The following is a 23,954-nucleotide window of genomic DNA, read 5'->3' as shown; positions in this document are numbered from 1 at the left end:
CTTTCTAATAATTCCCAACATTCTGTTTGCTTTTTTGATTGCTGAAGCACACTGAACTGACGATTTCAATGTGTTATCCACTATGATGCCTAGATCTCTTTCTTGGGTAGTAGCATCTAATATGGAACCTAACATTGTTTAACTATAGCATGGGTTATTTTTCCCTATATGCATCACCTTGCACTTACCCACATTAAATTTCATCTGCCATTTTGATGCCCAATTTTCCAGCCTCACAAGGTCTTCCTGCAATTTATCACAATCTGCTCTTGATTTAACTACTCTGAACAGTTTTGTATCATCCGCTAATTTGATTACTTCACTTGTCGTATTTCTTTCCAGATCATTTATAAACATATTGAAAAGTAAGGGTCCCAAATACTGATCCCTGAGGCACTCCACTGCCCACTCCCTTCCACTGAGAAAATTGTCCATTTAATCCTATTCTCTGTTTGTCTTTTAGCCAGTTTGTAATCCATGAAAGGACATCGCCACCTATCCCATGCTTTTTATTTTTCCTAGAAGCCTCTCATGAGGAACTTTATCAAATGCCTTCTGAAAATCCAAGTACACTACATCTACCGGTTCACCTTTATCCACATGTTTATTAACTCCTTCAAAAAAGTGAAGCAGATTTGTGAGGCCTTGGGTAAAGCCATGCTGACTTTGTTCCATTAAACCATGTCTTTCTATATGTTCTGTGATTTTGATGTTTAGAACACTTTCCACTATTTTTCCTGGCACTGAAGTCAGGCTAACCAGTCTGTAGTTTCCCGGATCGCCCCTGGAGCCTTTTTTAAATATGGGGGTTACGTTAGCTATCCTCCAGTCTTCAGGTACAATGGATGATTTTAATGATAGGTTACAAATTTTTACTAATAGGTCTGAAATTTCATTTTTTTAGTTCCTTCAGAACTCTGGGGTGTATACCATCCGGTCCAGGTGATTTACTACTCTTAAGTTTGTCAATCAGGTCTACCACATCTTCTAGGTTCACCATGATTTGGTTCAGTCCATCTGAATCATTACCCATGAAAACCTTCTCCAGTACGGGTACCTCCCCAACATCCTCTTCAGTAAACACCGAAGCAAAGAAATCATTTAATCTTTCTGCGATGGCCTTATCTTCTCTAAGTGCCCCTTTAACCCCTCGATCATCTAACGGTCCAACTGACTCCCTCACAGGCTTCCTGCTTCGGATATACTTAAAAACGTTTTTACTGTGAGTTTTTGCCTCTATGGCCAACTTCTTTTCAAATTCTCTCTTAGCCTCTCTTATCAATGTCTTACATTTAACTTGCCAACATTTATGCATTATCCTATTTTCTTCTGTTGGATCCTTCTTCCAATTTTTGAATGAAGATCTTTTGGCTAAAATAGCTTCTTTCACCTCCCCTTTTAACCATGCCGGTAATAGTTTTGCCTTCTTTCCACCTTTCTTAATGTGTGGACTACATCTGGATTGTGCTTCTAGGATGGCATTTTTAACAATGACCATGCCTCTTGCACACATTTTACTTTTGTAGCTGCTCCTTTCAGTTTTTTTCTATTTTTCTCACTTTATCAGAGTTTCCCTTTTGAAAGTTTAGCACGAGAGTCGTGGATTTGCTTACTGTCCCCCTTCCAGTCATTAAATCAAATTTGAACATATTATGATCACTATTGCGAAGCGGTCCCACCACCGTTACCGCTCTCATCAAATCCTGTTCTCCACTGAGAATTAGATCTAAAATTGCTCCCTCTCTCGTCGGTTCCTGAACCAATTGCTCCATAAAGCTATCATTTATTCCATCAAGGAACGTTATCTCTCTAGCGTGTCCCGGTGATACATTTACCCAGTCAATATTGGGGTAATTGAAGTCTCCCATTATTACCGCACTACCAATTTGGTTAGCTTCCCTAATTTCTCTTAGCATTTCACTGTCAGTCTCACCATCTTGACCAGGTGGACGGTAGTATACTCCTATCACTATAGTCTTCCCCGACACACAAGGGATTTCTACCCATAAAGATTCAATTGTGCATTTAGTCTCGTGCAGGATGTTTATCCTGTTGGACTCTATGCCATCCTGGACATAAAACACCACACCGCCTCCCGGGTGCTCCTCTCTGTCATTGCGATATAATTTGTACCCCGGTATAGCACTGTCCCATTGGTTGTTTTCCTTCCACTATGTCTCTGAGATGCCAATTAAGTCTATGTCATCATTCACTGCTATACATTCTAATTCTCCTATCTTACTTCTTAGACTTCTGGCATTAGCATACAAACATTTCAAAGTTTGTTTTTTGTTTGTATTTTCATTCTGCTTTTTAATTGATAGGGATAAGTTAGAATTTTTTAGCTCAGGTGAGTTTTTAGTTACAGGCATTTGAACTACTTTTCTTATTATTGGAACCTCACTGTCGGGATGCCCTAATTCTAATGCATCATTAGTATCCTTTGAAGATACCTCTCTCCGAACCACGCATTGCTGAGTGACTGTCGGCTTTCCCCTTTGTTCCAGTTTAAAAGCTGCTCTATCTCCTTTTTAAAGGTTAGAGCCAGCAGTCTGGTTCCACCCTGGTTAAGGTGGAGCCCATCCCTTCGGAAGAGACTCCCCCTTCCCCAAAAGGTTCCCCAGTTCCTAACAAAACTGAATCCTTCTTCCTTGCACCATCGTCTCATCCACGCATTGAGACTCCAGAGCTCTGCCTGTCTCTGGTGACCTGCGCATGGAACAGGGAACATTTCAGAGAATGCTACCCTGGAGGATCTGGATTTAAGATTTCTACCTAAGAGCCTAAATTTGGCTTCCAGAACCTCCCTCCCACATTTTCCTATGTCATTGGTGCCTACATGTACCACAACAGCCGGATCCTCCCCAGCACTGTCTAAAATCCTATCTAGGTGACGCGTGAGGTCCGCCACCTTCGCACCAGGTAGGCATGTTACCAGGCGATCCTCACGCCCACCAGCCACCCAACTATCTTCATTCCTAATAATCAAATCACCAACTATGACGGCCGACCTAACCCTTCCCTCCTGGGCAGTAGACCTTGGGGAGATGTCCTCGGTACGAAAGGACAGTGCATTACCTGGAGAGCAGGTCCTTGCTACAGGATCCTTTCCTGCTACACCAGGTTGATGCTCTCCAATCATGAGACCTTCTTCTTTCAAGGCAGCACCAGGGCTGCCAGTCTGAAGTTGGGACCTGGCTACTATGTCCCTGAAGGTCTCATCTATATACCTCTCTGTCTGCCTCAGCTCCTCCAGGTCTGCCACTCTAGCTTCCAGAGATCGGACTCGTTCTCTGAGAGCCAGGAGTTCTTTGCATCACATGCACATGTACAACTTCTCACCGGTGGGTAAAAAATCATACATGTGACACTCGATGCAAAAGACTGGGAAGTCCCCCTCTTGCTGCTGGACTGCTGCCTTCATCTCAGTTTTGATCAGTTCCTATGGGAGTAGGAATGTGTCTAATTAATGTCCTTTAAATGTATTAGTGAATTCACTATATGTCTGGTAGTGGCCTACAGAGGTCTGATCAAACTCTCAATAAAGTTTTTTGTTTTGGTTTTTTTGTGAAAGTGGCACCTGCCTATAAATTAAAGGATGAGCTGGGGTGGGTGGGCGAGGGGGTTGGGAAATACAATCAGTCTAACTTCAGTTAGTCAGCCAGAGTGACTCACTGCTCTCTTGATTAACAAATGTTGGTACCTATTCAAACCAAATCATACTACCTCAACGCCTTTCCAAGGTGAGTAACTGAGCTGAACTTTTCAACCTTTTTACTTAGGTAACCACTGCTCCTAGCTCCTAGCTTATTTCTAGCTTCTGGGTTTTTTTTGTGGGTTTTTTTTTTTTTTTAAATACAAACACTCAGTTCTGCTTACTAGCTGCCTTACAGACTTTTAAAAATAAACACACTACCTACTGCTTACTAGTTGCCTTATTGACTGACTATTTAAAAATACAGTCTAACTTGTTTATTCACTGCCTTACTGATTATTAAAAGCACAAACACACTAAATAATATTCCCAAATAGTTAACTTTGCCCCAATACTTTAAAAAAAAGACAATGTCCCAAGCAAAAACTTACTGATTCCTTTCAGTCACCAGCAAGGTGATCCTCTCCTCTCAGTGCTCTCACTGGAATGTGTGCATTAAGAAAGTGGGCGCTGAAAAGTCAGCGCCCGCTTTCTGTGAATAATATTGCATTGGCCCCTAAGTCAGCAGTAAATATTGAAAATCAAGCATACGCTCTTGACCTAACCACGGTTTCCTGGAATGCCTCTTTTTAACCCCACTAAAAGCGCGCACTGTGAAAGCTGATGTGGGCTTTTAGCCAGGTACAGAAATAGGAATGGAGGTCAGAACAAAATATAATTTCTGTCTGTTTCTAAAGTGAACATCAGAGCTCTGGGTACCTCCAAGATATGGTGGAGTAGGGTAATGCGCGTCTGGTTGGCTTTTGTCTCCGTGAGTTTCAGCAGGGTGCTAATCCTAAAGCCATCTGCATTGCCCGTGTGGCTTCCCTGAAAGATGCAGAAAACAGAAGAAAGCCACAAAGGACAAATCAGTTCATGCAGTGACGACTCCAGAAACCTTTGTCGGGGAGGCATAGAGGGGAGCAAGGTGAATTTCAGGGTGAGCAAGCCCCAACTGTGCCTTTCCATCCAACCATTCAAGGTGGTCCCAGCCAAGCCAGGGGGAGGGAGAGAGAGGTGCCCCCTGCACCCCCATCTGGAGCTGCCCCTGAATCCATGTTATCTGGCTTGCCTCTTGCTGCAGCTACATAGGTGGCAATTCTCAAAATTCTGCCAGCAGGTGCCAAGGCCACTTTCATCCACAGATTTTGCACTAACTCCCAAAAGCAATGTACACATGTCCTTTCCCTTTGACAACTGCCCAGGAAAAAAGTACCTGCAGAGCCACACAATTGCTTTCTTTGCAGGGCCTTTTTCTTGTTATTTAAATTTTTATTAAAGACACCATAAATCATATTTAGCATAAGAGAATAAACAAAGGTAAAAACATAAGAACAACATCTAGGTGTGACCTTACATACAATATAATCCCCATGTAATAATCATATACACGGATCTGGAACATCACACAGTACTCAGAATCAATATACGTGTAATAATAGAACGTGTATTAATAAAACTGGTAATAAAAGAGGTAACCATAAATAACCATTGTGAAAACCATATTCTGTGTCGATTGTTTTCATTCAAGGGTTTGCAGGTCTTTTTTCTAAGCAAAAGTATGCATGTTGTTTCTTTCCCAAGAACACCTCCTCTACAATGTGTGTAAAAGTAGGGATGTCGTGGGAAAGCACACACACACACATATGCTTTTATCAGCATTGAGGATGGGGACATTTTCAAATCACCCTGCGTAGCATTTACACATGTAAATGGCTTTAGAACATTGCCCCTTAGAAGGTAATTCTGTAACAGCCTACAGAAATTGCCCCAGTTTTCAAAGCAAATTTATACACGTAAGCTTGTTTTTGCAAATTACCCTGGCAAAAGCTACCCACGCAGACTGACATCTGCTATTTGGTGGGGTTAATTTCTGCCAAGAGAATTTATGCACACATTTTGGAAAATCACAAAAATATTTGTTTAAGTCCCAACCCTGATCAGACCCTGCCTCCCAGAACACCTCTCCCGAATGCAGGTAAATTTTTGTGGATTACATTTATTTATTCATTTGATATACTGCCTGACATTAAAAAATCTCCAAGCAGTTTACAAGAATAAAGCAAACAAAAGTACAATCATATCATCATAACACTAAAACAATAAAAATAAGACAAATTAATAAAATTTAATTACAAATTTAAAAAACATAATAAAATAATCTCCTACCCTAATATCCCCTAACCTACTTCTAAAATCCAAGTTCTTAATCTCCAAGCCATGTGGCCATGCTACTAACCTCACCATCAGGTTTCCACGATCTCCTACACTATTCTTTGCCAAAAGCATCCACAAACAGCTAGGCCTTCATGGCTTATGCATACCCTCATATGAAGTGGGCAATTGTGTAATATTCACTACAGTCCCTACAGAGGTATAATATTCTGGTATACAGAAGTTATTATTCACTTCTAGTTGTTGTACCCAATTGTGTAACATGCCATTTCTGTACAAAAAACTAATTTCTTCCTTAATGCTTCTAAGTAATAATACTCGTGATCTGACAACAGAATGTCTTTCCTTTGTAAAAGCAAGCCATGGAGACAACTTACGTACATAGTTTAGAAAGTTTCCAACTTTGAGAATCAATTGACAGAAGATCGGTAGTCTATGACTGGCAAGGAGATCTGGAAAGAAAAAATGATATTAATCTGTTTCAGCTCTCTTTCTGCACTTGGTGATCCATAGTGCTTGGTGCCACATCACACTTACTTTCACATGCCGTGCTGATCAGTTGTGCTTTGGGTCTTAGCATATCCAGTATAATGGCTGTCTCTTCGCACAGCAGCATGCATTCAATCCGGAGCTGATATCTAGCATCAGAAATCAGAAGAATGATGCATGGTTTTGTTGGCGATTGCCAGGAGATCCTTCTGCATCAGTTACCATCTCTGCCGTTTCACACCGAAACCGCAGACTTCAAAACACAAAGAGGCCCAAACTGAGCGGTATGGTGAGCAAGAAATTCCCTGGGTAACCTGAGCCGGGATAGCCAGCAGGACTTATCTAAGTCTGCTGCTGCGAATTACTTGCCTGAAGTTAAGTTACTCCAGTAACTTTAGGACAGCGATTTCTCCAAACAGATTTACTTAACTAAATTTATCCAGAGTGTGCTGAATATTGTTGCTACCGGCATAAATTCTGGCCCTGCCCAGAACTCCTTCCCCACCCTCCCTCTGTTTAACCAGCTAAAAATTTTACGCAGGTAAATAAAAAGTTATGCGGATAATATTTCACTTATCGGAGAAGCAGGAAGTTTAAATCTCAGAGTTTGTCCTGGTAACTGAAAAATTACCAGAACAAGCCCTTTTCCAATATCAATCTCGAAGTTTAATGCCCACAGACCTAAAACCAGCATATTAAACATGATGCCAGGTTCCTGACTCTTTGCTTTACATTAAGGACTGGATCCTATCATACAAATCCTGGGCCACTCTACCAGACTGATTAAGAAAGGGCAGAAATGATACAGAAATGACCCAGGGAGATGACAAATCTTTCTGCTGACCAGTTTTGTGTTTTTTAGAGACTGTAAAAAGACATTTATTTTTCCAGAAGCTACATTTAGATATGAAAAGGAGCTGCCTTCAGATCCTGTGCTACTAGAGCCTATGCAATATTTTCATATGATACACTGAAAGGTATAAAAAAGACACCATGAGCTTGAAGATACCAAAGATAGAGCATGTTCTCTGAAAAACAGACATATAAAAACCTCACTACAGGGGGATGGTTAATTAAAGGACGAAAAGACATCACTTACCCAGGAACAGAGAGGAGGAGCAGATAAAAGTTGTCGGCATTTGATAATTTTGCTTTATCTGCCTGGTATGATTTCAGGTTTTCTATCTAACACAGAAAGAAATCAAGAAGACCACCCAAATTAACTTTGTGTGCACTCATATGTAGATGTGTGTATACATATATATTTCACAGTTGTACTCACTTCATGCTTTTCAGGAAGTAACTTCATCAACTGTTTCAGAACTTCAACATCAAACTTGGTTCTGTCGCCTTTCTCAATCATATCAACTATTTCTTTATTAGAGCTGCAGAAGACACGGATAGTCTTAGGGCACTTCCCTCAAGAAGTATTTTCCTCACAGCAGAGACATTCTGTTAAATGTTGCTCCACATGTATGTTATGGGCTTGGTTTTCAAAATGATTTTCCCCAATCTGCATTTTTGGTGAAGCTCTTTTGAAAATAGCATTCTACGGAGTCCCTAATGCGTGTGAAGGAACATTACAATGGAATCCATAGAACCTGAAGGTGGAAGTGATTATCTACAGAGACTAGCATTGCAGGGACTAACTAATTCCTCAGGGTTCTGTGGGACTCGCAGAGTGGTCTGGTAGGTATAGCACAGTCCTGTGAAACCAACTGCTCAGAAGCCCTGTACACAGATTGCTAGAAGCATAACCAAATCAGTTGACTTTCTAGCACTCGAAAAAGTTAGCTTGCAAGTTCGTTGTGCAAGGTTCCGAGTTGCCATACGATTTGTGTTCCTCGACGACGTGCAAGTTTATGCAAATAAGTGCATCCATCACTTCCTCAACTTAACATGTTTGAAAAGGAATATCAAAATTATTGAAGGGGCAATTTTCAAACTGTCTTCACCAGGTCAAGGAATCCCTCCTGTATTTTGTACCCACAGGTTTTGCACTAATTCTCAAAGCAAAAGTATACATCTACTTTCACTTTGAAAACTGCCATGGGTACAATGTCTGCAAGGTCACTTGCATCTGCTTTCAGTGCACATTACAGTTTTGCTGGGAAAAGTGCACACAAAGATTTGAAAATGCCATCCACGTGTGTAATTTTCCTCTCCTGATCTAAACATGCTCCCCATGGTACCACCTTCTCTCAATGAGGCTGGAAGTATGCGTGCAGTGGAACTAAAAAAAAAACACACACATGCACACTTTTAGCCACATCGAGAGGGGGCAATTTTCAGAAGGTAAAATGCTTTCTACCCACATAAATCACTTTGAAAATTGGCATCTAAATATGGGGTGTATCTGGGGTGAATACTAGGGGTGGGAAGAGGAAACATTTTTGTTTCATTTTTCTTTTTGGGGGGTTGGTTTTCCATTTAAAAAAAACCAAACAAACAAACAAAAGAAACAAGGCTTCCTGAGGCCCCCCCACCCATCCTTTCCACCCGAAAAAATGCCAGGGCCAGGATCCTCGTCGGCTCCCACTTTCCCAGTCTAAGAGGAATCTGATGCCGAAGCCTAGGGCCCACGCTTTGCACAGGACCTAGGCTGAGGTCATGGCAACCTACCATGGCCTAGGCTTCAGCCATACATTAAAACAGTGCCCTCTGCTGGGGAGGATGCACAGGAGTTAACTCCAGTGCCTCCCAAGCAGAGAGCATCATTTTGTCTAAGAAGAAAAAAGATGGGATTGAAGACCTCAGAGACCTGGGCGCCGGGCCTGTGCCTGACCCTGGGCAAGCCCCGGCATTGGGCATGGGTCTGGGCTGGGGCCAAGGGGTTGGACCTGGGCCTGGACCACAATGCTGGAGCCCTGATGGAGCAGGTAAGTTTGTTAAATTTTTTGGAGTCTCGGCCGAGGCCCCAGCATTGGGCCTGGGCCTTGGCCAATACCTCAACATCATGCTCAGGCTTAGGCCATAGCTCCTGCGTTGAACTGTGGCCTATGCCTAGGCCCCAGCATTGCACTCGGGGGTAGGCCAAGGTCCCTGCTTTGGGCCTCAGCCTAATCTTTAGGTGAGAGCAAGGAATAAGGCCTAGGACCGGGCCTAGGCCTCGGCGTCGGGCCTGGGCTTGGGCTGAGGTCCCAGCGTTGGGACCCAGTCTCTAGACTGGGCCTCAGTATTGGGCCTGGACCGGGAAGCTGAATCCCTGACGGAGCAAGTAAGTTTGTTCAAGTTTTGGGGTCTCGACTGAGGCCCCAGCATTGGGTCTGGGCCTGGCCAATACCCCAGTATCACACTCGAGCCTAGGCCCAGGCCCTGGCTTTGGACCTTGGCCTATTTCCTAGGTAAGGCCCCAGCTTCAGATCTGGACCAAGGCCTGACGGATCAATTTTTTTGATTTCAAAGCAAAATGTGAAAACAATTTTGTTGGATTTTTAATTGTTTCGCTTTGAGAACGAAATGAAATAAGAAATTTTGTCTCATTTCCTATTTCATTTCTCCGGAATGCCCAACCCTATTGGACACACACCCATTGCTTTCGTTCTAAATACAAACATTTATACAGCTGGTTCAGCTAATCAAGAAAAAATAAAATGTTTTCACAGAGTACAGACGAACCTAAAACATCACTATTTTTCTTCAAATATGATAGATACAGACACAGCCTTACCATTTAAACTGCTTCAAAAATATGTTCAAATTGAGGCTTTTCTTGGGATCTAGAAAAGTGATCTATTTATGGAGACAAAAAAAAGGCAGTTTATGTCGGTTATACATATTTTATTTTCCTAATGATTATAAAATAAATGGGGAAATCCAGGAAACTACCTCCTTTGGTTCCTTTTTCACTGATGCAGTTTCCAACTCCTTAGTCTTTGTTTGAGGAAAACAGAACAGCTGTTCTATGCTGGTGTAATTGGGTTCTACATTTTCATCGCCTCTGCTCACAGACACCCACATTGAGTGTTTGTCTGAAAAGGCACAAGATTCACAGTAAGGCTACAAAAACTTCTCACCCCACCACAGACAAATAACCTGGCAACATGCTAACTCTCGACTGTATGAGGGATAATTTTGTGAAAATGGGCAAAACTGACAACGTAAAGATAAAAGCGGGCAACCGGTATCATCACTTGCAAGTCCCCCCCCCTTCAGGTTTGATGGCTTAATTAAAGGCGGCCCCATATTAAAACGGCAGATAGCCAGATAAGTGACTTATCCGGCTATCTTTTAGCCGTAGAAAAAGTGGGCGGGCAATGGGAGAATCGAGGGTGGCGTTATTTAGCCGGATAACATATTCGGGCTAAGTAGTGATATTGCTGCTTAGCCGGAGAAGTTAACTGGCTAAGTCTAGACCTGTTATTGAGCATGTCTGACTTAGCCAAAAAACACTTATCTGACTAAAGGGGTCATTTTCCAAGTGGCTCGCACACAATAAGGGACGTTTCGCATGCGAAAAGTCCCTTATCACGTGAGATACCAGGATGGGGGCGGAGTCGGCCCCGGAAGAGGAGGAGTCGGGGCGGTGTGATCGCTGCCAGCTAGCGCAGGACCGCCCCCCCGGGTCGACCCCCTGCCCCTCATTACCTAAAGTATCGCAGGCCTGCGATACTTTAGAAAATGAGGCCCTAAGTAGCACTTCATGCGTGGATATTCAGCAGCGTATCCTTGCAATTTAGCTGGCTGCCCACTAAATATCTACCCCAGTAGTAAAGCTACTGAAAACTGCACCATGTGTATGGTAGACTTGGAATCAATGTGATAAAGAGGAAGAAGGCAATAGGAAAATAAAGAGGGGGAAAGCATGAAAAACAAAAACCCAGGATGAATGGAGAAATAGATGAAGAATTGGAAGAAATAATTATTCTTTTTAAATTAAGAAAACAAGAACTTGGATGCTTTTCAGCAAAGGCTGGGCACCTTATGACTGAAAACTAAAAACTAAACATTGCCCATTTGCAGCTCCTGCATAAAAGGTAATTCTGTTAACTAATGCTCCTGCACCAAGGGGGCACATTTTCAAACTGCCTGCACTGGGATAAAGTTCACAAGTATTTTATTTATTTATTTTTTAATCCATGGGCTCTGCACCAGCTGTCAGTGTGGGTGAATTTCAATGTGAAATAGGAGGCGTAGATTTTATATTTAAATCTTTTTATTATATCATTATTAATATCAGAACAAACAATAGACTGAACTCTAATTGTACAAAATATACATAACAAAAAGGTGTGGCCTGATGGTTTTGACTCTGAACACAACAGGTGTATAATAAACTTAAACAAGAAAGATGATTCCAGAGCAGAACCCCACATCTCCCCACTCCCCTTTCCACAGATGTGAGTCCATTAGTAATCAAAGGTCCATCAATAGGCATTCAGAAGCAGACTTCTAGTCCATGTAGATAAGGAATCCAGATAAGGAAGCCATATATTCAGAATCTTTTGCTTCCTAGTGGGGTGACTCTGTTTATCCACCACCAGTCCCATGATTAAGAGACGATGAATAACATTTCTCAAAAATCTGAAAGAGGGATCCACTTCTTGTCTCCAAAAATACAGAATAGTAGTTCAAGCAACCACCAAGACTTTAGAAACCCACAGCCTCTGCTCAGAGTAGGCTCTCGCCAAAGGAAAAAAAAAAAACCAAACAGCCAATTACACAGAAAATGGTAATTGTACTGAAAGAACAGTGTTCAAATAACCTAATACTTATTTCCAAAAAGCCTTAACATTAGTACAATCCCAAAAAGAATGTCCTACGGCTCCCACTTCAACATTACATTTATTACATAAACCAGAGACTGTTAAACCCATCAAATAGGCTTGTCTCTGCAAGATGTATGCTCTAGACAATAATCTGTATTGCATTTTGTGTAGCTGCGCATTTTGCGTGATGGTAGAACTGCGACCAAAGCAAGCCTTGAAGTCTGAAAAAGAAATAGGGGTATGTAGCTCTTGGGTCCATAAAGGTTCTAAGGGAATAGTACCAAAAGAAAATTTCAAAGATTTATGGAAAGAGGATAACGAATGTCTGGTCAGATCTTCCATATCAACCAGTCCTGGAAAACCTTCTACCCCTTGGCGGGGAGAGTATCTAAAACCAAATAACCCAAATAATGTTGCAATTGTAAATAACTGATTGTATTTATAGTATTGTTAGTCAATTTTTGTCGCATTAAGTCTAAGGAGAGCATTCGGTATTGTTCATCAAGAACATGAGTCAACAAGAACCCCCCTTTTGTGACCAGATAGAAACTACTCTACTATCTAATCCTGGTTGAAAGGCCACATTACCAATATTAGGAAGGAATGGAGAAACTGTATACGATAGATCCAATTTAGAGATAATCCATCGCCATGTTTTCTAGCAGGCAATATAAAGATATGAGTCTTCAAGTATGTGGAAAGCTATGAGCCCTTGGCTTGCAGTACAAATCTGAGCTGTAAAGGATAGGTAATGGCCGCTTCAAAGGCATAGTCACAGTAAAAAGGTGTGGCCATAATCCAATCACCTAAATGTCGAAGATGGGCTCCATAATTATATAATCGAATATCAGGTAAGCTCATCCCGCCCTGTTTGCTAATAGCCATCAATTGTGTTAGAAGTATCCTAGGTTTCTTTCCCTTCCATAAATAAGTTTGGAGTTCCCAGTGAGAATTAAAGGTAGAATACTAACAGGTAAATTTTTAAACCCCAGCACGCATAAATCCCAGGGTTTATGCACGTGGCCGGGCCTTACGCAGGCCGGGCCCATTTTCAAATGGGCCCAGCCATTCACATAAACCCTGGGATGCGATTAAGTGCCAGGGCTTGTAAAGGGGGTGGTCCGGGGGCAGGGCTGGAGGTGGCCAGTACAGCAGCCATTTGCCACTTCGCCGGGGAAGCGTGCGCCGGCAGTCGGCCGACGCGTGCAAGTTGCTTCTGCTCCAGAGGAGCAGCAACTTAAAAAATAAAAAAAAATGAAGGTAGGTTAGATTTATGGGGTGGGGAGGAGAAGGGAAGGGAGGTTAGATAGGGTGGTAGGGAACTGGGGAAGGCTGGGAATCGTCGCCGCGCAAAAATTGCATAAGTACTCCCCCCTTGCACGCACTGCCTGCACATGCGTACGCGGATTATAAAATCCGGTGCGCATGTCCACGCAGCCGTCGGATTTTATAATATGCACGCACACATGGACGTGTGCGCGTAGGTTTAAAAATCTACCCCTAAGTGTGTAAAGTAATTTAAGGAAATTGGTCACTTTATAAAGTTGACTTTGGCCTCTCCAGGACAGAGTTAGTGGCATCCACTTTTGCAGACTAGCTTTGGTGGCATTTTGTAAATTGGTAACATTAATATCATCTAATGAGGAAAGATCTGCCAGGATCCAAATACCTAGATATTTGAGCTTATATACTCTACATTTTAAGGGAAAGGTACCTGTCCAGTCTTGCACACCCCAACAGCCTATGGCCATAGCTTCAGACCTATCTAAATTTAATTTCAAACTGGCTACTGTACCATGTAGAGAAATCGCCTGCAACAGGACTGAGAGGTGTCATTGCGGGTTCCAAGATGGAAAAGCCAATCTTTGACAAAGGCCGCAACTTTAAAAGTGTGGGTCCCAGTAACCCCAGGAATTTTCTCATTTAAGGGGATCTAGGCATAGCACAAAAAGAAGTGGAGAGAGCTGACAGCCTTGGCGAGTATCCCTTTGTAAAGTGAATGTATTTGAGACGGCTCCATTGACTAAAATGCACGCTGAGTAAACAGATATCTCCAATTTACCCTATCGAATGCTTTCTCTGCATCGAAACTGATAAGCAGAGAATTTAACTTATCCTGAACGGAGTGGGCTATGGAAGCAAGCACTTTGTGCATATTAGATGCAACATATCTCCCTTTTATAAATCCCACCTGTTCTGGAGAAATTAAAAAGGGAAGAATTTTGGACAATCTGCTAATAATTTTGCCAGTAGTTTAACAACAAAATTTAATAAAGAAATCTGCCTATAGGAGCCTGCAACTTCAAATCTCTACCCAGTTTTGGTAAAACAACTATAGTTGCTGTGTTAGTCTCTACAGGCAGTTCACCCAATTGTAGCAAACTATCATACATTCTCCCCAAGAGAAGACAGATATGGTTGAGCAATATCTTGTAAAACTCCCCAGGTAACCCATCCGGGCCAGGTGCCTTACATAATGGTGATTGTCTAATGAAGGAGTAAATCTCAGTAAATGTGAAAGGAGCATTAAGGGCTTGCAAGTGATCTTCTGTTAAAACAGGATTATGAATTTTATTTAAGTACCTCTTCACAGCATGAATATCCATCTCTTCAGCTGAATAGAAGTGTTTATAGTAAGTGACAAATAAATCTCCTATCTCTTTAGAGGTACGAACAAGGTGGCCATTTGGCCCTTTTATTTCCACTATGTATGATTTCCCCACTAGGTCTGGACTAAGTTAGCTAGCATTTGACCGGTTTTGATATTTATAATACAAAATACCTTTTTGTATATGCTGGTGAAGCAAAGCATTAAGTGCAACTTGCAAAGACAGAAACTGTGTTTTATGCAATGGAGAAGGGTCAGTAAGCAGTTTCCTTTTATCAGAGCATAACTGCTTTTGTAACCTAAGGATCTCTTTGGCCCTTATTGTTTTTGCCATATTGCATAGGATATGACAGCCCCCCTCATCACAGCTTTTGCTACAACCCAATACAGTAAGGAGGTTTCAGAATGAATACTATTAAACTTCACATACTCTTTCCATTGCTTACTGAGATAGGAATGAAAAGCCTTATTATTATACAAATAATGGGGACATTTCCAATTGCCCCTAGGAACAATATCTGTGAACCCCTCCAAAATGATCCACACTGGTGAATGATCTAAAATTTCTATAGGCCCGATATCCACACCCTGCACTTGTGAGAAAGAGGTGTCTGATAACAGTAAAAAAGTCTAATCTGGACTTCGTCTCATGTGCCCTTGAATAATGAGTAAAGTCAATTTTCAAAGGGTGGAGGCACCTCCAAACATCTAAAAGACGAAGATGCTCACACAAGTACAGAAACCCCATCTCTGGACATTACAGCTAGGAGCTTTGGCTGGAGACCGATCCACTTGGGGATCCAAAACCATATTAAAATCCCCCCCTCCCCCCGATAAGAATAGGAATGTGAGAATAAGGTGTTAACATGTTTACTATCTGAGCAAAAAAAGAGTGAGAATATACACTGGGTGCGTATACACTTCTTAAAAGTATGCGGCAACCAAATAATTTTCCCTCCACAAAAATATAATGACCTTCAGGGTCTTGAATGACTTTAAGCAGCTGAAAATGTAAGGATTTGTGTAACAATATTGCCACACCCGCCTCATGCGTATTAGCAGATGCATGATATATTTGCCCAACCCATTGTTTCTGCAATTTAGCATGTTCAATAGAGGTTAAATGCATTTCTTGGAGTAAGGCTATATCAGCGTGAAAACACCGCATGGCCTGTAACAATTTGAAGCATTTCACTACATTACTCACACCACATACATTCCATGAGAGACACTTAAGATTCTTGGCCGTAGTGCAAATACAGTAGTGGAGGATGACGAGAAAGATTACTTAGCATGGAACGAAGGAGAGAGACCGCCCCAGCCTTGGTCACCCTCTAAGGCATACCATATTAATCGTGACCTTTGGTGAAGACTCATGAAAAATAAGAAAACATCTGCGTTGGTTCCCATAAACTTCCCCATAGCCAACACCCTTTCCTCCCCAAGTCCAACAAGAACAACAAGTGATTATGGAAACAAAAACAAAAAGCAAGAAACACAAAATAATCTAGCTAAGATCCACATAAGAGGGCTCGTGGATCATGTCACGAGGACCCCTTCCCCTTCAAGAGAAAAAGAGAAATCACAATGAAAAATATTAAACCCCCCCCCCAAAAAAAAACGGATAAAGGAGGGCATCAGCATAGCTATATAAGGCAATCCGCATAATACCACAGCGATTAGGCTATTCAAGCAGTATCCATGCTCTGTAGAGAAAGCGCAGCCTCCTGTGCAGTGGTGAAACGTAACACGCTGCCATGATGAATAACCCTCGGTTTAGTAGGGAATAAGAGTAATGCGCAGGTTTTTCTTAAATCAACTGAGCACAAACCTGTGCAACTGAGCACAAACTGGTGCTCTTTTCAGCCACAGCAGCAGAATAAATCTTGAAAAAGTAAAAACTGTCATGTCCTTCTTATTGCAGGTTTTGCATCCGCCTGTATGCCCTAAGAATGTTCAATTTGTAGGCAAAATTAAGGACTTGAAAAATAGCTACACAAGGTTTGTCATTCCTTCCATTTTGTGGAGACTGCTGTTGCTGTTGTTGGGGGCCCAACCTGTGTGCTTTTTCCAGGCACAGTGGCCCTTTATTCATAGTTAGAGCCAGGGCTTGTGGCAGCCATTTTTCCAGGACCTCCACCAGTTGATTGTCAGGAACAGATTCAGCAATGCTGATCAATCTTAAATTGTTTCTTAGGGATCAGTTTTCTTAATCATCTACCTTCGAAGTTAGAGATTCTTTAGAAGCTTTAGATTAATGGATTATGTTTTCCAGCACATGTACTTGGTCTTCCAGCCCAGATATCCTCTGTTCTGCCTTATTAAGGCTCTGTTTAACACCGGCTATGTTCAGACAATTTATTAAGTCTCCCCGCCAGTGCTGCAACAATCGTGGCTGTTAGTTCAGAAGAGGCAGGTTCCGCAGCCATCGCTGCATTATCAAAAGGTCAGCCCGTGGCAACGGCTTCTTCTATGTCGGCCATTTTGAGCTCTCCTGGCCTTCGCTTTCCCAGTCTCTTTGGCCATACTTGTTGATATCCGTGTTGCAGCCCGGGGGAAAATCAATGATTAAAAAAAAAAAAATAAATTGGGTGGCAGAAAGTCAATAGTCATCAAGCAATGAAGATTTAAACAGCAAAGTATGGCTTTTTATGAGCAAATGCACACAAACACACACCACTATTTTTACCAGAAATGGCTGTAGAAATTTTTTTAAAAAAGCACTGAGCAGAAAACAAGACTGCCCATGCAACACATGGCCACCATACAAAGGTGTCTTTGAGAAAAAAAAAAAAAAAAAGACCCACAATTAAGAAAGAGTCAAGATGGTGGTAACGTGACTACTTTCAAAAATCGAAAGTATGCAGGAAAATTCTTTCCCCGTCCCTCCTCCCACTGCTGGTTGAAGTACATGTAAAATCAGGTTTCAAGGATACTTTTAACCACAGAACCCGCGGGTAGATTTCCAAAGCAGGTTTTATGCACCCAGTGCTTCTTTGAAAATCAACTCTAGTATTCTTGAATTGCACTGGCTCAGGAAAAGAAAAAAAGATAAATTAACATTTTCATAAGCAATCTGACATTTGGCGGGATAGAGAAGGGAGAAAGGGGTCCTCAGCATTCATACATCCATATTCACACATCACACATCAGCACACCATCGAGCCTGCACCCAATTCAGCACACCTTACCACACCATCCTGGACTCAATTCGAAACAGTTGCCTAATCCGAAGTAGAATCAATAATCCAAAAACTAAATCCAGCTGCACACCCCATCCCTATAAAACTTCTAAAGCAAATCCCAACCACCATAGCCAGACCTATAGCAAACATATGGGCCATATGTTTGCACTGCCAAACCCGGGCTAACAGTGCGCTCCACCGGAACGCACTGTTAGCACAGTGCGCTATTTACCCCTTATACAGTAAGGGGTAAATAGCGCATCGAAAACGTGTGGCCAACCCCCCCGAAACTAATAACGCCTGCAACATGCAAATGCATGTTGATGGCCCTTTTGTTATTCCCGCGTGATCCAGAAAGCAAAATGTGCAGCGAAGCCACACATTTTACTTTAAAAAATTAACGCCTGACCAAAGGCTGGCGTTAATTTCTGCCGGCGCTGGGGAAGTGTACAGAAAAGCTGAAAAAAAATGCTTTTCTGTACACCCTCAGACTTAATATCATAGCGATATTAAGTCAGAGGCCCCAAAAATAAAAAAAATAAAACATTAAAAAAAAATTTTTAAATCGGCCCGCGGCCCGCGGCCCGGAAGACAGACGCTCAATTATGCTGGCGTCCGTTTTCCGAACCCGTGGCTGTCAGCGGGTTTGAGAACAGACACTGGCAAAATTGAGCGTCGGCTGTCAAACTCGCTGACAGCCGCCGCTCCTGTCAAAAAGGAGGTGCTAGGGACGCGCTATTGTTCCTAGTGCCTCTTTTTACCGCGGGCCCTAATTTGCATAGGCCACCCTCCTGAATCGCGCACCCAGGAGAGTGGCCTGTGCGCGCACAGGGAGAGCGGGCGCTCGCCGGCTCTCCCACGCATTTTTCTGTATCGGCCTGACAGTTAATATCTCACTCGAACAAGGCACCTTACCTGACTCTCTCAAATGCGCCATCATCAAACCAATCCTCAAAAAACCACAGCTCAACAAATCTGATCCTTTAAACTATCAACCCATATCCAACCTTCCCTTCATTGCCAAGATCCTTGAAAAAATTGTCGTCAACTCTCCGAACACCTGGAAAATCATAATCTTCTATCTCCTTCCCAACATGGATTCGGAAAAAACACTTTAACACCGAAACGCTCCTTCTGTCCCTCACCGACTACATCCTCAGAGGCCTTGACCACGGACAATCCTACCTCCTCATCCTATTCGACATCTCCGCTGCCTTTGACACAATCAACCATGAAACCTTAATAAACAGACTAAGCGACATCGGCCTAGGTAACACCACACTTAAATGGTTCAAATCGTACCTGACAAACCGCTCATACAAAGTCAGACTCAATACTGCTAAATCCAAACAAATTCCCCTCACACACGGAGTACCTCAAGGATCATCCCTCTCTTCCACCCTCTTCAACATCTACATCGTCCCCCTATGTACGCTTCTAACTGGATTAAATCTAACCTTCTTCATATATGCAGACGATGTTCAGATCCCACTCCCCATTAAAAATCTGGGACAACCACCTTCAGAAGATAACACAACTTCTATCACAAATGTCCCTCAACCTCAACCACAAAAAAACTGAAATCCTCCCTATTAACAACAAAACCATCTCAACTCTCAAAGACAACAACCCAGCTCCTTCCACAAATGGTAAAATAATCTCCTCAGTCAAAGATCTTGGTGTACTCATTGTCAACGAACTCAGCATGAAGAAACATATCAACTCAATAATAAAAGATGGATTCTTCAAACTTCAGATCCTCAAAAAAAATCAAATCACTGCTCTACGCCCAAGACTACAGAACAGTACTCCAAGCACTGCTATTTTCCAAACTAGACTATTGTAATGCCCTCCTCATGGGCCTTCCTTCCAATTCTCTCAGGCCACTGCAACTGCTCCAAAATGCAGCGGCAAGATCACTCTCAAACACAAACACATCTCACCAATCCTCAACAACCTTCATTGACTGCCCATCCCACACAGGATACAATACAAAGTACTAACACTCATCCACAAAGCACTATACACTGAAAAATTCGACTGGCTGAGCCCTGCTCTACACTTTCAATCCACCCAGAGAACACTCTGCTCCACCAACACTGGACTCATTCCAACTCCCTCACCAAAAATGGCTCACCTAACCTCAACAAGGGACCGCTCCCTAACAGTTGCAGGACCAACACTCTGGAACAGTCTACCACCTCAAATCAGGCTCGACCCCACAACCCAATCATTCAAAAAGAACCTTAAAACCTGGCTCTTTAAAAAAGCATACCCAACAACCACCCATCACTCACCGCCAACAACACTAAGATGAGTCCCCCTCCCCCACCAGCACACTCATCACCCCTCTTCTTGCAAAATAACTCAAAGAACCCCATAACCCTATGCCAACCAAATAGCGCCCCACATTTTCAAATAATCTCCGTTCCTCCCCCAATCCTCCCACCTCGCCCATCCCATCCCCCTAGATCCCTTCCTCGCTAGGGACCCTCCCATCCTTCGCTCTACTGGACAACAAAATCTCAGGTCTCCCACTTCTTCCTGCTTGACTATAGATACACAGCTAACTCAAAATTCCACCCCCTACCCATTCCCTGTCCCGACTCCTGCAGCCACAGATGTCACAAAATTACAGCAGAATCAAAAGACAAACATTATATAGAATTCCCCCTCTCCGCATTTTTCGATGTAACATGCCTCATCATATATCCACTATAACCTACATTGCAGTCACCCCCAACGACACAAGTTAGTTTGCTACATATGTTACGAAGTTTTAATGTTTTTACTACTTCTGTTATAATTTATATTGCCCCTATGACTCTCCACAGACTCATGTTTCAAAGTTTCAATGTAAAATAAGACGTCTGTGTTTAATAGATTCCTCTGTTACGCTGTAAACTGATGTGATATGTCTAATTGAACATCGGCATAGAAAAACAAACAAACAAATAAATAAATAATTTCTCACAGATAGAATTTTTTTTCCTACAAGCTTGTAAAACATGAGTTACCTCAGGAAAAATCCCTACAGGAAGAGAGCACAAATTTTTATCCTTCAGCTGGAACTAAGTTTTATGAATGAATTCTTTATCTGCTTGGAATACCATTTCCAGGACCATAGTGACTTTGGATGTGACAAAGTACCAAAGATATTGGATCAGAAATGTTATGAGGATACAGATTGTCCTACAGATTTAGACAATGGGAAACAGTTTCCTTCTCCGTCATTGCTGTAGTCCTGAAAGATTTGTGTGTGCATAAAGTTACTCTCGGGCCGATACAGTACAGTGCACTCTGACAGAGCACACTGTTAACCCGCCATTGGATGCGCGTTTTCGACCCGCTAGCGTTACCCCTTATTCAGTAAGGGGCCGAAAACGCACGTCCAACCCCCCCAAACCTAATAGCGCCCACAACATGCAAATGCATGTTGATGGCCCTATTAGGTATTCCCGCGCGATTCAGAAAACAAAATATGCAGCCAAGCTGCACATTTTGCTTTCAGAAATTAGCGCCTACCCTAGGGACTATACAAGGGACTATACTCTCCCGCGGACTTTACTGTATCGGTCCATCTGTTTGCAGGGGAAGAATTAGAAGGAACATTACTTGGAAGCATTTGGACACACTTACCTTGCACCACTTTTGGGGGAAGCTTCTGCCAGTTCAGCTTCTTCATTTTTAATGTTGGCCTTTTCACCATCTTCTGGTACAATGGTCTTGCACAGCCCAAAGAATAATCCACATGGGCAACCACTACTTCATCAACAGAAGTTCCTGGTGCTGGAAGTATTCCTCCAAACATGCCGGGCAGGGGGGGAGGCGGAGGGGGTCCTCCAAACATGCCGGGCAGCGGGGGAGGCGGAGGGGGTCCTCCAAACATGCCAGGCAGGGGGGGAGGCGGAGGGGGTCCTCCAAACATGCCGGGCAGGGGGGGAGGGGGGGGGGGGTCCTCCAAACATGCCGGGCAGCGGGGGAGGCGGAGGGGGTCCTCCAAACATGCCGGGCAACGGGGGAGGCGGAGGGGGTCCTCCAAACATGCCGGGCAACGGGGGAGGTGGAGGGGGTCCTCCAAACATGCCGGGCAGTGGGGGAGGTGGAGGGGGTCCTCCAATCGTGCCGGGCAATGGGGGAGGTGGAGGGGACCCGCCAAGCGTGCCAGGCAGTGGGGGAGGTGGAGGGGGTCCTCCAATCGTGCCGGGCAATGGGGGAGGTGGAGGGGGTCCGCCAAGCGTGCCGGGCAATGGGGGAGGTGGAGGGGGTCCTCCAATCGTGCCGGGCAGTGGGGGAGGTGGAGGGGGTCCTCCAATCGTGCCGGGCAGTGGGGGAGGTGGAGGGGGTTCTGGTGAAGGAGCCATGACAGGTGGATGAGATCGAAGTGCCTGTTCTTCTTGTGAAGTGGGAGAGGCCAGTGGTGAAGCATGTGATGCATTTTCTGAAGCAGCTGATGTTAAAATTGCTTGCAGAGATATCTTGATTTCTTCAGGTTGAGTGCTGGGTTTGAGGAAGCTTAGAACTTCCCCTGGAAAATCTTGGCTGCTCTTTTCAGTCTGAATACTTTTACTGATTTTTGTAGATCTGTCTTGGCCTAAACTTCGATTGCTCGATCGTTTCTTCTGAACCAAAAGCCTCTCCATTATGTCCTCAACAGTGTTTTCCTGTGCTATAAAAACAACATAGTGAACCTAAGGTAACTAGAGAGAAATGAGCTCAGTCATAACCAACTTAAAGTGCATCAAAACAATTTGCATCTGAAATGCTTTCCTAATCCTTAATTTACTTGCACGAATGCTAAAATTCTTCCATTAGCAAGGATTATTTTTCTTTTAAACACTTCAAAGAGACCAGAGATTCATCACTTATTGTAGCCTTCCAGGGGGTCATTTTCAAATGGGTTTTCAAGCATAAACTACGGTTTTCTGCATGTAAATTGGAGAAATTACTTACCTGATAATTTCATTTTCCTTAGTGTAGACAGATGGACTCAGGACCAATGGGTATAGTGTACTCCTGATAGCAGTTGGAGACGGATCAGATTTCAATCTGACGTCAGCCCCTAGTACATATACCCCTGCAGGAAGTGCAGATCTTCAGTATTCTCCTCGAAAAGCATTGTGGATATATGTGTGACTGAGTGATTGATTAACTTAATAATTTGGTTAACTTGATTAACTTCATAACTTGGTTAAACGTTCAAAACTTGATTAACTTGGTTAACTTGAACTGGTTGATTGACTATAGCTGGAGACCGCCAGTGTACTCAACCAGAAAGCATCGACACCCAGCAGGGTGGATGCCCTAGGCAAATGAAAACGTGGCTTACCCTTGAATCATTTGAAAGACCATGCGTAACGGCAGCCAAGGGTGGGATGCTGAGTCCATCTGTCTACACTAAGGAAAACGAAATTATCAGGTAAGTAATTTCTCCATTTCCTAGCGTGTAGCAGATGTACTCAGGACCAATGGGATGTATCCAAGCTACTCCCGAACCGGGTGGGAGGCTGCCCATTCTACCAGAGCCCAGTGTGCCTGGGCTCTGGTAGAATGGGCCTTGACCTGTAGAGGCGGTGCTTTGCCTGCTTCTACATAGGCCACCTTGATGACTTCCTTGATCCAGCAAGCGATGGTTGCCCACGAGGCCGCTTCCCCTTGTCTCTTTCCACTGTGAAGGACGAAAAGGTGGTCTGTTTTTCGTACGGGTTCTGACATTTCCAGGTATCTGGATAGGAGTCTGCTGATGTTGAGGTGGCGTAGACTACGGGCTTCTTCCGAATTCTTCAAGCCATCCGTCGTTGGTAGCGAGATGGTCTGGTTAAGGTGGAAGTGTGAGACCACTTTGGGGAGGAAGGAGGGAACTGTGCGTAGTTGGATGGACCCCGGGGTGAGCCAGAGGAACGGCTCACGGCAGGACAGTGCTTGTAGTTCTGAGATGCGGCGGGCTGAACACACTGCCAGCAAAAACACCATCTTTAAGGTTAACAGGCAGAGAGACAGGCCTCGGAGAGGTCTGAAGGTGGTTCCCGCTAGGAAATCCAAAACGAGATTGAGATTCCACAGCAGTACCGGCCACTTTAGTGGAGGGTGAATGT

At 43.3% G+C, this 23,954-nt stretch overlaps 1 protein-coding gene and 1 long non-coding RNA gene across 3 annotated transcripts in view; one reads left to right on the top strand and one right to left on the bottom strand.

Moving 5' to 3' along the window:
* The window catches only part of LOC115089773 (inverted formin-2-like), a 48,330-nt gene extending 25,891 nt beyond the window's left edge, over positions 1 to 22,439 (bottom strand). Inside the window, exons 1-8 of the mRNA XM_029598066.1 lie at positions 21,499 to 22,439; positions 10,187 to 10,329; positions 10,029 to 10,090; positions 7,641 to 7,743; positions 7,458 to 7,543; positions 6,407 to 6,507; positions 6,251 to 6,321; positions 4,415 to 4,522 (exon numbers count right to left, since the gene is read on the bottom strand). Coding sequence (XP_029453926.1) covers positions 4,415 to 4,522; positions 6,251 to 6,321; positions 6,407 to 6,507; positions 7,458 to 7,543; positions 7,641 to 7,743; positions 10,029 to 10,090; positions 10,187 to 10,329; positions 21,499 to 22,297 — 1,473 coding nt within the window. The 5' untranslated portion in view covers positions 22,298 to 22,439. The remainder of the gene's footprint in view (positions 1 to 4,414; positions 4,523 to 6,250; positions 6,322 to 6,406; positions 6,508 to 7,457; positions 7,544 to 7,640; positions 7,744 to 10,028; positions 10,091 to 10,186; positions 10,330 to 21,498) is intronic.
* LOC115089778 overlaps positions 1 to 23,954 on the top strand; it is a 79,826-nt gene that overhangs the window by 36,437 nt on the left and 19,435 nt on the right. The window lies entirely within an intron of this gene.

The sequence above is a fragment of the Rhinatrema bivittatum genome, chromosome 4 (genome assembly GCF_901001135.1).
Source record: "Rhinatrema bivittatum chromosome 4, aRhiBiv1.1, whole genome shotgun sequence".
In the NCBI taxonomy this organism is placed as follows: Eukaryota; Metazoa; Chordata; class Amphibia; order Gymnophiona; family Rhinatrematidae; genus Rhinatrema; species Rhinatrema bivittatum.
This window is presented reverse-complemented; position numbering and strand designations above follow the sequence as displayed.